General features: G+C 37.5%; 1 protein-coding gene across 1 annotated transcript; it reads left to right on the top strand.

Moving 5' to 3' along the window:
- The first annotated feature begins 16060 nt into the window (after positions 1-16060).
- LOC128558068 (galactose-3-O-sulfotransferase 2-like) lies at positions 16061-16867 on the top strand. The gene has a single exon (XM_053546869.1). The coding sequence runs from the start codon at positions 16061-16063 to the stop codon at positions 16865-16867; it is 807 nt and encodes a 268-aa protein (XP_053402844.1).
- Positions 16868-18189: the final 1322 nt, after the last annotated feature.

The raw sequence follows: 18189 nt of genomic DNA, 5'->3' as shown, positions 1-18189 counted from the left end.
ATAATATTGTCATAAATAGAGAGATGTAAATCTAAAAACGAAGCATCAGTATCCGAATTGTTAGTTTTAATTAACTGAAGCTCCCTAGGATAAATAGTACCTACCAATTGACCAAGAAACGGATTATCCATATTAAGAATATCATCCAGATAGCGTGATGTATTATTAAATGCAGTTATAATATCTTCCTGCGTATCTGGAGAAAAGCTCAACATAAAGTCTCTTTCATAACAATATAAAAACAAATCTGCGACAAGGGGTGCACAATTTGTTCCCATAGAAATACCAACTACTTGTCTAAAAACTGCATTCCCAAACCTGATGTAAATGTTGTTCAATAAAAAGGAAAGGGCTTTACAAACTTCGTCACAGGTCCACATTGTGTATTGTTTAATAATTTTGCTAGTAAAAAAAGCTTTATCAAAACTGCAAGCGAGAAATGTAGCATTCTCTCTGGCAAAAGTCTTTTGAATTAGGGCAGTTAGTTTGTCATTTATTAAGTTATGTGGTAAAGTGGTATACAAAGTAGAAAAATCGTATGTACTGACTGTAGATACCTTGTAATTATTAATTTTAAACTTATCCAGGATTTCGCCAGAATTTTTAAAAGACCAAAATCCTGTGTTTTGTATTTTATTGACTGAAATGCAGCTTTTTCAGAATATACACAATTTTATTTTAGTTGATAAAGATACTAATTGTAATTGCCCATTCATGTCCTGACCAATTAAATTATAACTTAAAGCAAAGCAATTCTCACTTTATTTAACAAAAAAAAATATTTAAAACTGAATAAGAGAAATGACAAGTACAGTAGTGTTTATTCAATTAAAACAGGGTGTCCAAAAAGAAAGGTATCACTTTAACATTTTCATAACTTTGCTTACGCCAGAGCTATTTTCTATCAAATTTATATCAATTTCAAGGTATTAAATGGAAGTTTTTACTGCTTGTTAAAATGACGCGCCAAAATAAATGACGATTCGACGCCATGACGTCATCCAAAATATACATTATTTTGCAGATGGCGCGATTGACGTCAGATAAACGCATTTTTATCGTCAAGCATTATTATGAAACACAATGTGTAACGGACTTTCAGCGAAGGTTTAAATATCATTTTAAGAATACAAACACAGGAAACATGTCTACAAGATCATACATTAATTTGAGCAACGTGGGTCAGTAGCGGACGCTCCAAAAGCAGGTCGGCCGAGGTCCAGTAGGAGCGACGAAAACGCAAGTTCGCTTCGGGAAATGCTCTTGAATAGCCCAGAAAAGTCGGTGAGACGTTCTTCCTCAGAGACCAGAATTCCTAAAACTTGTGTTCATGACATAATAAGGAAGGACCTTAAACTTTCTCCTTATAAAATTCAGATTATGCAGAGTTTAAATATCACAGATCAGGTTCAAAGACTTGATTTTTGTCTCTGGGCAGTTGACGTTGCCGACAATGACGCTGACGCAATAAAATTTTCATGTTTGGTTTTCAGACGAGTCGCAGTTTCTGCTGTCTGGCCATGTATGCAAACAAAACATGAAATTGGATTATTTTGTTTTCACAGACACATTTGGTAAAAGGTAAAGTAAATGTTCTTGTTTAAAGTGGGTAGTCGAACAAAGTCCCACCTGGAATAGATGGAACAACTTATTTCTAGCCGAACACACAACAGGTCATACTTACACCCCCAGCATCCAGTCTAGGCCGTTATTGCTTGAAACAGTACCAATGTAAGTAAACCAAACACTAAACGCTAACACAAACCCGGACTGCTTGTGTTGAATTCCAAAATAGAAGTGGAAACTCCACATGTCGCTCAACACAACAAAAATTAAAATGTTGCTGGCTCGGTTTGATTGAGCCTGTTCATGGACGGTAGTGGAAATGCATGCTGCCGTCCACGCCCTCTAGCCCCAACCTGCTAACCATGGCGCCCTTACTTTGTGATGCCCTGATTTGCTCTTTGGTATATAAGCGTTTAATTAAATGAAAAAAAAACAACAAAAAAACAAGAGGGCCATAATGGCCCTATATCGCTCACCTGTTATCATTGCACTTGAGGATAAGTAGGTCAAAAAATCATAATCAAAAAGAAAAAAATTCTTACAAGGTACAGATATGTCAAAATACACCTAAAACTTGGAGGTACCATCCATGTTGTACCACAGAAAAGTGGTCTCTGTTTTTCCCTGCGGCCAAGAATAAAAAAGTTACTAAATAAGCTATTTATAGTAACATAAAAGGGAAGTAATTAAAAAAAATCTATTGTAAGTGAACAACAGAAGGATCTGACAAACAAAAACAAGAGCACTGCAATGCAACGCAAATGCAGAACAATATATACACACAAAACAAAGTCATATGACCTTTGACCCTTAAGAGTGATCTTGACCTTGAAGTGAGCCATCCGAAACATGCGCTCTGCAGGGGCCATAAATCTGAAACCCTTTATGGAATCTGGCCGGTTTAAGAAAGGAACCAAGATCTTATGTTGGCATAAGTTGTGTGCAAGTTTGATTAAATTCAAATCCTAAATGAAGCTGCTATTGTGCAGACAAGGTCAAAATAACTAATTTTGGCCCTTTTAGGGTCCATCACTCTGGAACCCATAATGGAATCTGGCCAATTCAAGAAAGGAACAAAGATCTTATGGTGATACAAGTTGTGTGCAAGTCTGGTTAAAATAAAATCATAAATGAAGCTGCTATTGTGCAGACAAGGTCAAAATAGCTAATTTTGGCCCTTTCAGGGGCCATAACTATAGAATCCATTATGGGATCTGGCCGGTTCAAGAAAAGAACCAAGATCTTATAGTGACACAAGTTTTGTGCAAGTTTGGTAAAAATCAAATCATAAATGAAACTGCTTTTGTGCAGAGAAGGTCATAATAGCTAATTCTGGCCCTTTCAGGGGCCATCACTCTGGAACGCAAAAAGGAATCTGGCAAGTTCAAGAAATGAACTGAGATCTTATGGTGATACAAATTTTGTGCAAGTCTGGTTAAAATAAAATCGTAAATGAAGCTGCTATTGTGCAGACAAGGTCAAAATAGCTACATTCTGGCCCTTTCAGGGGCCATAACTCTGGAACCCATAATGGGATCTGACCAGTTGAAGAAAGGAACAAGATCTTATAGTGATACAAGTTGTGTGCAAGTTTGGTTAAAATAAAATCATAAATGAAGCTGCTATTGTGCAGACAAGGTCAAACTAGCTACATTCTGGCCCTTTCAGTGACCATAACTCTGGAACCCATAATGGGATCTGGCCAGTTCAAGAAAGGAACAAGATCTTATGGTAATACAAGTTGTGTGCAAGTTTGGTAAAAATAAAATCATAAATGAAACCACTATCGTGCTAACAAGAAATTGTGGACGGACGACGGCCGATCACAAAAGCTCACCCTGTCACTATGTGACAGGTGAGCTAAGAAACAAAAAAACAATGCAAATATTAAATGATGACGATCATTATTATTGGTGGTACTGTATTTTTTATGACTTTCTGGAACTAGGCGTAACGTCTTGCCCTTGAATTTTATTAGAACAGTCCATTGTTGCGTTTTACTTTGTCTCGATCCTTGTGAATAGTATGCTTGACGAGATGATATGCTTGAGATCATTTTTCTTAGACCTGTCCAGACACGAACAGAAGCAGTGGTTTCTGGACAATCTTTACCTCAACAAATGGTATTTCAATGCAATTACTTAACAAGAGACTAATGGATGTCTTGTATCGTGTAACTTACTTTTCCGGAACAAAAACAACCCAGCATACATTGACATACATGTATAACATTTGACATAGATGTATAACATTTTAGTCAAAAAGTAAGAGAATGTCTTAAGAAAACAAACCAAAATGAATATGACTTTGAGAATTGTGTTCTTTACCTTGTAATTCAACTAAAGGTGTTATAATACTGTTGAATTCATCGGTGCAAGTTTCAGCGAATACCTTAATAAATGACCTTTTCTTCTTTCAAATTCAGTGAATCGGATATTGGATCTTTAACAGTGGCATTCAAAGTAGGGACCCAGATTATGTGTCAACAAGCTTGGCTGCTGGCGATAGGATTGCCGCTGTCAACTTTCTACAAGATAGGAAACCTATGACTAGTAGATCTAGATAGTGATTAAAGTAAGGTCACGCTGCAGACTACTGTTTTTTTCTAATACTAATATCCAGCAATTCTATGATTTTTATTTTTCCCGCTAGTCATCCCATCAGTGTGAACAAACATTAATGGACATATGTCAACAGAAATTGAACGGTTCACGTTCGGCTAGTCAATATTCGAAAATCCAGCCACAAAAAAAACAGCCTATATGGGAACTTTTATAGATTGCCGACCTTTATCAATATATAATTATAAGATTGAACTAGGTTCTACCAATTATTAAAGACCCGAAGTAAGCGAAAAAAAATATATCTATATGTAATCACGACCAAGACTACTCAGAAGACACCAGTACTGTTTTTTTCAAGAAGCGGGTTCGAGAGCCTTAAGTGCGTGCTGGGGGGTTCGTTTTGAGGAGGCTGCGCTTTTAGTGCGTGGCATTCCGTTTGATATTTCTCTTTGTTTTCATTACAATCTAGGTAAAACAAATTAGTATACACTAACTTATGGACCTATTTTTTTTTGGTTGGATTTAACGTCGCACCGACACACGATAGGTCATAATTATGGCGACTTGTATGGACCTAATTTGAAACGTGGTATTATCGTCCATATTTCAAATGAAACTTGGCACATTGATGGATGCCGTTATGAAAAATATATGTGGCCTATCATTTTGTTGCTTTTGCAAACTAAAGCCAAAGTAAGAAAGGATAAAGGTCTCTTATCGATGGCCAGTTCCGCAAAGGTGGATAATTTCCACAACTGCCGAATTAAACACATATTAAAGGCCAATTTATAGATTCTACAACGACGGCCGATTTATATTCGTCAAAACGGTGGCCAATCTATATTCTAATATGACTTCATTGAAGATTGAATACTGCTTAAGCCGGTGCTAGGGGGCGTGTGCAGTGTTGCATTTTCCATTACTGCTCATGAACAGACTCAATCAAACCGAGTCTGCAATTTTCACTGTTTGCATTGTTTTCGGTGCTTCCGAGGGATCTACTTTCCAGATTTTATTTACTTCACAACAGCGGATGTTAAGTGCCGTGTGGCGGCCGTAAAAAGTCGCCCCGACTTCATTTCAGTGTTGTTATATTTTCTGGTCCTTCGGGATCATTGATTCCAACTCATTTAGAATTGAAGATTGAATACTGCTTAAGCCGGTGCTAGGGGACATGGACAGTGTTGCATTTTCCATTACTGCTCATGAACAGACTCAATCAAACCGAGTCTGCAATTTTCACTGTTTGCATTGTTTTCGGTGCTTCCGAGGGATCTACTTTCCAGATTTTATTCATGCCTTTTTGTTTCGATTACGTATGTTAGAGATTCACCTGGAGGGGATTACTTTTATTTACACTGTCCCGTGTCTTTGGAACATGGTGGGGGTAAGAGTGAGGTTGGGTGCGCACCATAAACCGGTTTAAGCTCCCCAATGGTGTTTTTGCTACTGACCGTTCCAAGGCGGTGCCCCACTGTGTTCCTTTGTTTGTTCGTTTTGTCCTCGTGTGTTGGCTTTGTGTGTGCGCGCGTGTATGTGTGTGTGTTTGTGATGTGCACGTCTGCGTGCTGTAGGTTTCGTTTTGGGGAGGCTGTGATTTTGGTACGTGGCATTCCCTGTTTGATATTTGTCTGTTTGTTTTTTTTTCGGTCAATAGCTATACATAGTTAATGTTGTCTGTATATTAACACCGACTTTAACATCTGCGGATGTCTCTAAATTGTTTTTTGTACTTTTAGCATGTATAAATGTTGAGTTCTGCTCAACCCGGGGCTAGAGGGCGTGGACGGTAGCATGCATTTCCACTACCGTCCATGAACAGGCTCAATCAAACCGAGCCTGCAACATTTTCGTTTTTGTCGTGTTTAGCGACCTGTGAAGTTTCCACTTTTCTCAATTTTAAATAAAATTTGTATCTTGTACTTACAATGCTTTAATGATCACAACGATATTAAATTCACGTCACTCCGACGCGATATTTAGCGCCATGTAAGCATCGAGAAATAGCGCTTTCAAATATTACCAAATATTTTACTTCAGAACATGTTTAAAACGAAATGTCACATAGCATGACTGTCTAATTTAATTTACAAACACAGTTGATTATTAGTTGGGGAAGGTAATTCATCTTCATTTGCACCCTAATCATATGCTAATGGCACAATTCCGCAAAACGTATTACCATTTCCTGCGCCCTCGTGAAATTATTACGCCCGACGTATAACCAAACATCGTGTATAAATAGTGTTAAACCGTGTTTTGCTATAAATTATTTCTCAATCGTAAAACGTTTGCGAAAATGACATCATTCGTAAGCAAACACAGTGACGTCATGATATACTGACGTCATGTAATTAGCCGCTCGCTTTGAATGAAACCAATGAACACCTACTTCCACCAAAACCCAAGTTTACTTTAAGACATTTGAAAAAAGAAATCCAAGAATTTCATTCTAAGTATGTTTTAGTTCCAGCAGACAAGGCGGCCAACAATATTGTCATCATTTGACGCCTACATTATATAAATGTTTTACAAAACGAACTAAATAGCACTAAAACTTAAACATTGAGTCGTTCTGTTGAAAATAAGTTGGTCACTGATCACATCACTGAAAAAAACAACAAAGAAAAATATCAAACAGGGAATGCCACGCACCAAAAACGTAGCCTCCTCAAAACGAAACCCCCAGTTTCTAATTTAAAAGTTCGCATAGACGATCAACAAATTAAACTACCGACAACGTACTGGATTCCTAAATTGCATGAACAACCATATAAAGCTCGATTCATCGCTAATTCCAGTTCTTGTACAACTACAAATATTTCAAAATTATTAACATGTCTAAGTGCTGTGAAAGCCCACGTGGAAAGGTACTGCGATAAAGTATACGAAAACTCTGGTAAACACTTATTTTGGTCGATTAAAAATTCTGGCGAAATCCTGGATAAGTTTAAAATGAATAATTACAAGGTTTCTACAGTCAGTACATACGATTTTTCTACTTTGTATACCACTTTACTACATAACTTAATAAATGACAAATTAACTGCCCTAATTCAAAAGACTTTTGCCAGAGAGAATGCTACATTTCTCGCTTGCAATTTTGATGAAGCTTTTTTTACTAGCAATATTATTAAACATTATACAATTTGGACCTGTGACGAAGTTTGTAAAGCCCTTTCCTTTTTATTGAACAACATTTACATCAGGCTTGGGAATGCAGTTTTTACACAAGTTGTTGGTATTCCCATGGGAACAAATTGTGCACCCCTTGTCGCAGATTTGTTTTTGTATTGTTATGAAAGCGATTTAGATTTGAAGATTGAATACTGCTTGCCAATGCTAGGGGGCGTGGGCAGTGTTGCATTTTCCATTACTGCTCATGAACAGACTCAATCAAACCGAGTCTACAATTTTCACTGTTTGCCTTGTTCTCGGTGCTTCAGAGGGATCTACTTTTCAGATTTCATTTACTTCACAACAGCGGGTGTTAAGTGCTGTGTGGCGGCCGTTAAAAGTCGCCCCGACTTCCGACTTCATCTCAGTGTTGTTATATTTTCTGGTCCTTCGGGATCATTGATTTCAACTCATTTAGATTTGAAGATTGAATACTGCTTAAGCCGGTGCTAGGGGTCGTGAGCAGTGTTGCATATTCCATTACTGCTAATGAACAGACTCAATAAAACCGAGTCTGCAATTTTCGCTGTTTGCTTTGTTCTCGGTGCTTTTAAATGATAATATTTATCAGGAAGGTAATATCTCTAAAAACCCTGATATCGATATCTTTTCTATTTTAAATATTAGGAAACGTAAATCCAGGTCTCATGGAATTAGACGAAATGGTAATGTTAAACGCAAATCTAAAGTCAATATATCTGTTGCTGACCTCGATTTAATTCTTTCAAACTCTGGTAGACATTCAATGCTTTCTCGTCTTTCATCTTTATCTGTACAGTCTCTTAAAAAGCTTGACGAGGAAGCGGACCAGTATGTTATTCAAACAGATCCGTTTTACACTGTATCATATCTTATTCAAAGTTACACACAACATGTTCTCCGTCCACATATTGACATCCAATCTGACCATGAGAGACATTTTCTTAAAATATATTTCATGAACAAAGGTATTGACTTCATCGATGTACCTAGTATATTTCGGGATAAACGTGTCATTGATTCTGTGCCTAAATATTTCAGAAACTCCGAAGTTCCTATTATCTGTTATAAATATAAAACACCTGTAAGAAATGTTATTTTCAATTACAATAAAATTGTTTCCGACTTAGATGTTCAAACAAATACTCCTTCTTACTGCGAATGTAAAAACTCAAAATTTTGCTATTCAGATGCAGGTCATGTCATCACTGGTAATTTTGATATTATTAAAGACAAACATATTCGTAATTTATTTTTTAAAGGACCTAAATATAGAACTTCTTCAACTATTGATTTTAATGCTTGTCGTGGTCACATTGCAGAATTCATTGAAACCTTCTGTGTTAAATGGTGTCGTCGTGAGAACGCTGATCCCAATGCATTAACGTCTTGGAAACGAAATATTTTTAACATTGTTGATTCTCGAATAAAAATTTTATCAAACTAATGTACACCTACTTCCACCAAAACCCAAGTTTACTTTAAGACATTTAACAATATTATCATCATTTGACGCCTACATTATATTAATGTTTTACAAAACGAACTAAATAGCACTAAAACTTATACATTGAGTCCTTCTGTTGAAAACAAATTGGTTACTGATCACATCACTGAAGTTTCTAATTTAAAAGTTCGTATAGACGATCAACATATTAAACTACCGACCATGTACTGGATTCCTAAATTGCATAAACAACCATATAAAGCTCGCCTTATCGCTAATTCAAGCTCTTGTACAACTACAAATATTTCAAAACTATTAACATCATGTCTAACTGCTGTGAAAGCCCACGTGGAAAGATGCTGCGATAAAGTATACGAAAACTCTGGTAAACACTTATTTTGGTCGATTAAAAATTCTGGCGAAATCCTGGATAAGTTGAAAATTAATAATTACAAGGTATCTACAGTTAGTACATACGATTTTTCTACTTTGTATACCACTTTACCACATAACTTAATAAATGACAAATTAACTGCCCTAATTCAAAAGACTTTTGCCAGACAGAATGCTACATTTATTGCTTGCAATTTTGATAAAGCTTTTTTTACTAACAATATTATTAAACATTATACAATGTGGACCTGTGACGAAGTTTGTAAAGCCCTTTCCTTTTTATTGAACAACATTTACATCAGGTTTGGGAATGCAGTTTTTAGACAAGTTGTTGGTATTCCCATGGGAACAAATTGTGCACCCCTTGTCGCAGATTTGTTTTTATATTGTTATGAAAGATACTTTATGTTGAGCCTTTCTCCAGATACGCAGGCAGATATTATAACTGCATTTAATAATACATCACGCTATCTGGGTGATATTCTTAATATGGATAATCCGTTTTTTGGTCAATTGGTGGGTACTATTTATCCTAGGGAGCTTCCGTTAATTAAAACTAACAATTCGGATACTGATGCTTCGTTTTTAGATTTACATCTCTCTATTTATGACAATATTATACATACCAAAATTTATGACAAGAGGGATGATTTCAATTTTAGTATTGTAAATTTTCCCCATTTGGATGGGGATGTACCTCAGGCTACATCTTATGGGGTATATATTTCTCAATTAATTCGGTTTGCCAGAGCGTGTAGTCATGTCAAGCATTTCAATGGACGTAATCAATATATTACAAGTAAACTTCTTCCGCAAGGCTACCGTTATTACAAATTGCGTAAATATTTTACTAAATTTTATTATCGTAATTCTGATTTAGTTTTAAAATTCAATAGTAATTTAAAGACACTTCTGCGAGAAGGTATTTCTAAACCCGTTTTTTATGGGGATGTGGTTTACAAACTTCGTAAGATCTTGGGTCATGGTAATTTTCCAAATGTATTTGGAAAGATTATCAAACGTTTTATTAAAAGAGGTTACGACCCAACTGTTTTGAGACATACCGCATGTTTAGTGTTCAACCCGTTTACAGTTGGACACTACGCTTCCCTCTTTGATTGCGTCTGACGGAAGAGGGGGAGGACTCTATGATGAGCAGTTTTTAAATCCTACCAGGACTGAATTGTTTTGATATTTGTCTTCTGACCTGTTTCGTCGGGCCCTTAAGGGTGTTTCTCTTGTTGCTCTGTCTTCTGAAATGGCATTGAGTACATACGTTTTTGGTTCTTAAGGTTTGCTTTTTATATATTTATACACGAGCATTTTTGTGTTTTACATGCCATGCCTTTTTGTTTCCATTACGTGTGTTAGACATTCACCTGGAGGGGATTACTTTTATTTACACTGTCCCACGTCTTTGGAACATGGTGGGGGTAAGAGTGATGTTGGGTGCGCACCATAAACCGGTTTAAGCTCCCCAGTGGTGTTTTTGCCACTGACCGTTCCAAGGCGGTGCCCCACTGTGTTCCTTTGTTTGTTCGTTTTGTCCTTGTGTGTTGACTTTGTGTGCGCGCGTGTGTGTATGCTTATTGTTCGTCTTGTCCTTATGTGTTGGCTTTGAGTGTGTGTGTGTGTTGTTCGTTTTGTCCTGATGTGTAAGCTTTGAGTGTGTGTGTGTGTGGTGCACGCGTTTGCGTGCTGGGGGGTTCGTTTTGAGGAGGCTGCGCTTTTGGTGCGTGGCATTCCCTGTTTGATATTTCTCTTTGTTTTTTTTCCGAGGGATCTACTTTCCAAATTTTATTTTATTTACTCAGTGTTGTTATATTTTGTGGTCCTTCGGGATCATTGATTTCAACTCATTTAGATTTGAAGATTGAATACTGCTTGCCGGTGCTAAGGGACGTGGGCAGTGTTGCATTTTCCATTTCTGCTCATGAACAGATTCAATCAAACCGAGTCTGCAATTTTCACTGTTTGCCTTGTTCCAAGGCGGTGCCCCACTGTGTTCCTTTGTTTGTTCGTTTCGTCTTATGTGTTGGCTTTGTGCGCGTGTGTGTTGTTCGTTTTGTCCTTATGTGTTGGCTTTGGGTGTGTGTACGTGTGTGTGTGGTGCGCGCGTCTGCGTGCTGGGGGTTTCGTTTTGGGGAGGCTGCGTTTTTGGTGCGTGGCATTCCCTGTTTGATATTTTTCTTTGTTTTTTTGTTCTCGGTGCTTCCGAGGGATCTACTTTTCAGATTTTATTTACTTCACAATAGCGGGTGTTAAGTGCTGTGTGGCAGTCGTAAAAAGTCGCCCCGACTTCATCTAAGTGTTGTTATATTTTCTGGTCCTTCGGGATCATTGATTTCAACTCATTTAGATTTGAAGATTGAATACTGCTTGCCGGTGCTAGGGGGCGTGGGCAGTGTTGCATTTTCCATTACTGCTCATGAACAGACTCAGTCAAACCGAGTCTGCACTTTTCACTGTTTGCCTTGTTCTCGGTGCTTCTGAGAGATCTACTTTTCAGATTTTATTTAGGTTGAGCCTTTCTCCAGATACGCAGGCAGATATTATAACTGCATTTAATAATACATCACGCTATCTGGATGATATTCTTAATATGGATAATCCGTTTTTTGGTCAATTGGTGGGTACTATTTATCCTAGGGAGCTTCAGTTAATTAAAACTAACAATTCGGATACTGATGCTTCATTTTTAGATTTACATCTCTCTATTTATGACAATATTATACATACCAAAATTTATGACAAGAGGGATGATTTTAATTTTAGAATTGTAAATTTTCCCCATTTGGATGGGGATGTACCTCAGGCTACATCTTATGGGGTATATATTTCTCAATTAATTCGGTTTGCCAGAGCGTGTAGTCATGTCAAGCATTTCAATGAACGTAATCAATATATTACAAGTAAACTTCTTCAGCAAGGCTACCGTTATTACAAATGGCGTAAATATTTTGCTAAATTTTACTATCGTAATTCTGATTTAGTTTTAGAATTCAATAGTAATTTAAAGACACTTCTGCGAGAAGGTATTTCTAAACCCGTTTTTTATGGGGATGTGGTTTACGAGAACTCTGAGTAAGTATACGAGAACCAAAAACGCAGCCTCCTCAAAAAGGAAACCCACAGCACGCAGACGCGTGCACCACACACACACACACACACACATACACACACACAGCCAACACATTAGGACAAAACGAACAAAGGAACACACACACACACACAAAGCAAACACATCAGGACAAAACGAACAAACAAAGGAACACAATGGGGCACCGCCTTGAAACGGTTAGTTAAACCGGTTTATGGTGAGCACCCAACCTCAGTCACCCCACCATGTTCCAAAGACACGGGACGGTGTAAATAAAAGTAATCCCCTCCAATTGAATCCCTAACTCACGTTATGGAAACAAAAAGGCATGGCATATGGCATGTTCAGTTTCGATAGCGTCGACATGCTAGTCTTGAATAAGGAAGGGTCTCGTCCACGATCCAAGTTGATACAAGTAACTACATTATCGATGTTTTGGAGCAAGTTCTGAGCTCTTCTTATGAGGCCTCTTCGTTTGTATACGAAAAATGTTTCCACTGCTTGTTGACGACTCCTCGTCATGAATGAGCTCAGTAAATTTGCAGCTGCACTGTTCATCTTTCTGATACAGAATGACACTAAGACTGCATCTGCGAACACTCTCTCTAGCAAAAATTGTTTTGACCAATCAGAACGGTTCACTTAAACCACGCCTACTTTGTACTGACCAATCATAAAGCAGATTGATAGAAAAAGTTATTTTCGGTACAGTACAAGAGAAATCGACACTTGAGCTTCATTTTATTGAATACAATCATACCGTCAAAAAAAAAAACAAGGAAGAATATCCAACAGGGAAAGCCACGTTCAAAAAACGCAGCCTCCCCAAAGACACACACGAAAAACACTTGCACACCATACACAAACATGAACACAAAGGACAAAACAAACAGATACAGGAACACAGTGGGGCACCGCCTTCAACCCGTTTACAGTTGGACACTACGCTTCCCTCTTTGATTGCGTCTGACGGAAGAGGAGGAGGACTCTATGATAAGCAGTTTTTTAATCCTACCAGGACTGGACTGTTTTGATATTTGTCTTCTGGCCTGTTTCGTCGGGCCCTTAAGGGTGTTTCGCTTGTTGCTCTGTCTTCTGAAAAGGCATTGAGTACATACGTTTTTGGTTCTTAAGGTTTGTTTTTTATATATTTATACACGAGCATTTTTGTGTTTTACATGCCATGCCTTTTTGTTTCCATTACGTGTGTAAGAGATTCACCTGGAGGGGATTACTTTTATTTACACTGTCCCATGTCTTTGGAACATGATGGGGGTAAGAGTGAGGTTAGGTGCACCATAAACCGGTTTAAGCTCCCCAGTGGTGTTTTTGCCACTGACCGTTCCAAGGCGGTGCCCCACTGTGTTCTTTTGTTTGTTCGTTTCGTCTTATGTGTTGGCTTTGTGTGCGTGTGTGTTGTTCGTTTTGTCCTTATGTGTTGGCTTTGGGTGTGTGTGTGGTGCACGCGTCTGCGTGCTGGGGGTTTCGTTTTGAGGAGGCTACGTTTTTGGTGCGTGGCATTCCCTGTTTGATATTTTTCTTTGTTTTTTTTTTTTGGAACGGTCAGTGGCAAACATCAAGACGCAAAACAATTCTACTCCACAATTTCACAAGATGAAAGTTGACATAATCGGCATTGAAAAACGTAGACAGAGATCTCAGACTCTGGATATGCTATTAAGACACGAAGATAAGAAGTACAGCGAGACAGAGCACACATTGTTGCTCAATAGATGTCACCAGAGTTATTTGGAAGAACAACTGTATGGATTTCTTGCAGATGACGACATTAAACTTCTACATATGCTATTTGTTGCGGACTTGTTAGATCCAGCAAAGAACTACGAAATTATTGTTTCTAAGTATGATACTAGATTACTACTTGTTCTACTGGATTACTATTCAGTTCAATCATAGAGAGACGAACTCACAACCTTTGTTGCAGGTAGCGAGACTGTTTACTGGATCTTGAACAATGCACTTTTACTGATGTCATTCGTGGATCACGGAATTGTAGACAGATTCATCAGAGAAATAGATCATAAAAAACATTACAGTCCAATGCCACCATTCGTGTCCACTGAAACTCAACGACGCAATGCATCAAGTTTTAGAGAAATTATTGCTGCTATCGGTACTCGTAACTGATGATAATATTAATGCAATAAAAGTACATCAACTTGAATATGTGCCTTGTTGTATTTTAAGGAACAAGACTGATTGTCACAGTAATTTGCTCAATGCTGAGCAGTTAGTAGCCCTCATATTGTGTAAAAACAAGATGTCATTTAAGTTTGTAAAATAGCCAAACCATAGCCCTGACCTTTTCTAACTTTTGCTCGTCCCTCCTGGGACCAATTACCCCAAAAGCCGATTTCGTTTTGGAAAAAAGTTCAAGACTGTAGGTGAATATCAGCGATATTAACAAGGTTAGATAGCTAATGCCCATTATTACGTGTTATCAAAAAATCAAAGGCCGGTTGGTAATTCGCCTTATGTAAAAATGACTGTTCATGGTTACATTTGCTTAGAGTTCATCAATAAGAAAAAATTAGACCAACTTATTGATTCTAACAATTCCACATTGAACAACTTGTCCTAGCCCTTACTCGAAGACCAGAAGCAACAACAGCCGGTTTTGAAATGGAAAAGTTCTAAGATTGTAAGTCAATGCCAGTAATATTCCCAAGGTTAGACAGTTAATGCCCCTTGTTTACATGTTGTGAAAAAACATAAAGCTAGTTGATACTTGACCTAAGGTAAAACTCACGGTACATAATTACTGTTTATCGTTTTATTGCTAACTTTAAAGACAAATTTAGACCAACTTCACAGTTTTAACAAATTGACCTCGAACAACTTAACATAACCCTTCATCGAGGACCAGAAGCGACAAGAGTCGATTTCACTTTCAAATTGGTGAATTTACGTCTTGGTAAATTTAACCGGGAACTGAATTCAAATGCATGCAAAGAATGTTCGGGATGATTAAATCGGACAGGTTAAAAAGGAACGAAAGAGCAAAATTAAATCAGACTTGAAAACATAAGGAAAAGGACGAGCTATGATTAATATGATGTTACAGAGCAATATCGTAGTACAACCTGAAGAAAAAGACTTGACAGAAAAGAGTAACAGAACAACATCTGCTCTAAAAATCGTCCTGTGGTAAGGTACATATGTACCTTACTTTCTTCAACTTGAAATATTATGAAGTAGTAAAGAGGGAATAACGTAATAGTATTGACACTGTCTTATTTCTCTTTTCAGGATTACCTTATTCGTCCTAGTGATGGCCTGTATCGTTTTCACCAGCTATAAACATTCGGTTGTGTTGATAGACAAACTACCTGCTTTGCAGTACAGACAACGATCTACTAGAAATTCTACACGCCATCATAAAAACGTTACAACTCATGTTGCCTTTCTGAAGGTACACAAAAACAAAGAAAAATATCAAACGGAGTGCCACGCACCAAAAGCGCAGCCTCCCAAAAACGAACCCCCAGCACGCAAACGCGTGCACCACACACACACACTCAAAGTTTACACATCAGGACAAAACGAACAACGAACACAAGGAACAACGAACACAAGGCAGGATCAACTACTTTGCAAAATTTGCTTTTTCGATTCGGGATGAGACATAACTTGAATATTCAACTACCGAAGTCAGGAAACTGTCTCAATACAGCGTCACAGAAAATTCCATTGAAAGCAGGAGAACATTACGATATCTTTGCATGTCACACTGTATACCAAAAACAATGGTTTGACAGCCTTTTACCAGCAGATTCGGTATACATTGGAATCGTCCGAAACCCAGTATAAAGAATGATCAGTTCGGCATTCTACTACCGAGACGTTTTCAACGTAGGCTACTTGAAGGCAATACCGCATGCCAATTTCATACACGATCTAGTAAACTATCCGGAAAAGTATGATACAGCATTTTTCTCTCACACGAGAAATTCTATGGGCAAAGATTTTGGGTTTCATGGTGACATTGAACCAAGAAATACATGTAAATCTCAAATCAGGAAATACCTAGACCAATTGAACTCAGACTTTCTGCTTGTTCTTATCATGGAAAACTTTGACGAATCTCTCGTCATGCTGAAAAGAGTTCTGAACTGGTCATTTCATGATATCGTCTACTTCAAAATCAACTCACATAAACACGAACATACGGTTCTGAACTCTACAGAAAAAGCGAAATTCAGAAACACCAGTTTCCTTGATTTTGAAATATATGAATATTTTGAGGATGATTTTTATAAAGAAGTCGAATTTTTTCAAACTGTTCTTGTCAAAACGAGCGAATTTTGCTTGAGAAAGAATAGCACTGAAATAGTAGCATTGTCAATTGGAAAATCGAGATGGGATGAAAAGTTTCAAGTTACACAGCTAGATTGCGAATGGATGAAGACAAAGGAATTATCTCCAAGCTTCGTTCTGCTCCTAAACATATTCAACTCGCATGATGCCCTTTCTCGTTTCTGTTGGAACGAGCAAAAGAAACAGAAAGGCGTAATCAAGTTCAAAATAGAATCGACCTTGTTGAGAACTGTATCAAATTTGTTACGTCGTATTATTTTTGTTCATAAAGGGAAAAGCGTTAACATTAATTTCAAAACATAGCATGTGATGAATTGACAAGGAGATCAAGACTTATAAGATAACTTCGATGAAGTTTTAATCTTCTTATTCTGGTACATTTCCGTGAAAATAAAGACTAAGACATTTTACATTTGATAACATTGTTTATTTTGTGTTTGATTGTAAATCGGTGAATCTCAATCTCGAAATGAAATGAATATCACCCCTGCAGAATGGACAATTCAGATTCCATGTATTAAAAAACATTCTGATTACACAGTCCACATGGCACTAATGTTACATCTTTCTCCTTTTCCAAACAAATCCTACATTTCTTGAATTCTTCAAGAGCCTCTTGAACCCGCCGATTGATTAATTGTTCTGCCTTCGAAAAGGTTTCCTCAACAAATGTTCCCAATATACTCCTCAAAGCGTCCATATTAGCAGCTTCAGAGTCATCGAGTTGTATCTCCGCGTCTTCTACGACGTCTATCACATCTATGTCCTGCTCGGACTGTATGGTCACTCTTGCCATCTCTGAAAACGTAAGAAGAGAATGTCAGTAAATATGTAAAACAATCATATTAGAATATAAAATCAGAAAACTTCAAATTCGTTTGAGAAGCGCCTTGTAATACAGAGATAAGCTCTAAGAAGAAGCATAGTAAATATTAGAAACGTACCTGAATTTGTCTGCATTTCTTGTCTGGAGTATTCCTCATTAACAACTCCCTAGAATTCATCAAAACTTTATAGTAAGCCTCTCTGCCAAGAGGGGTTGCGCATGTTGTCTTCATATTCCGGCCGGATGATTTACCGCTGAATTATTTTCCTTTCATTATTCAACATAAGTATACAGTAGCACCACTTCTTGTCCAGAGTATTCGTCAGCAACCACTGGCTTGTATTCATTGAAATTTTGTAGGAAACATTGGCAGAGTTATGGTCCCTTTTGACTTAGAATTTGTTGTGTACAGGAAGGCAGCGTTAGGGGGTGTAATTACGTCTGCCAACAGTTCTAGTCTTGGATTTAACAAACGTTATGCCTTTTTTTGTCTTATATGAAATCATTGCACTGTCGACAATGCAATTTGATTGATTATAGTGCATACATATTGATTGAACAATAATGAATCTTTAAAACTATTTTGTTCCCTTTATGACCAAATGTTAAATCGCTAATAACATGTCATTGTGAAAAAGTAACCAAAGCATGACCTTGGCAACAGATTTATTTCTGGATTAGATAAGAGCTTGAGTCCCATGAGAGACAGTCGTGTTCTTCGTGATGGCTGTTTAGGTTATGTTATAGCAGTAATTGGGTAAACAATGTGCTTCCATGGTATAGTTGAAAAAAGTCCCTA

Source organism: Mercenaria mercenaria, chromosome 6, assembly GCF_021730395.1.
Source record: "Mercenaria mercenaria strain notata chromosome 6, MADL_Memer_1, whole genome shotgun sequence".
In the NCBI taxonomy this organism is placed as follows: domain Eukaryota; kingdom Metazoa; phylum Mollusca; class Bivalvia; order Venerida; family Veneridae; genus Mercenaria; species Mercenaria mercenaria.
Note: the sequence above shows the minus strand (reverse complement) of the source record. Positions and strands in the feature narration are given on the sequence as shown.

Bases quoted from the DNA above. Each gene is read 5' to 3' on its own strand.
- LOC128558068 (XM_053546869.1), top strand. From the start codon at position 16,061: ATGATCAGTTCGGCATTCTACTACCGAGACGTTTTCAACGTAGGCTAC.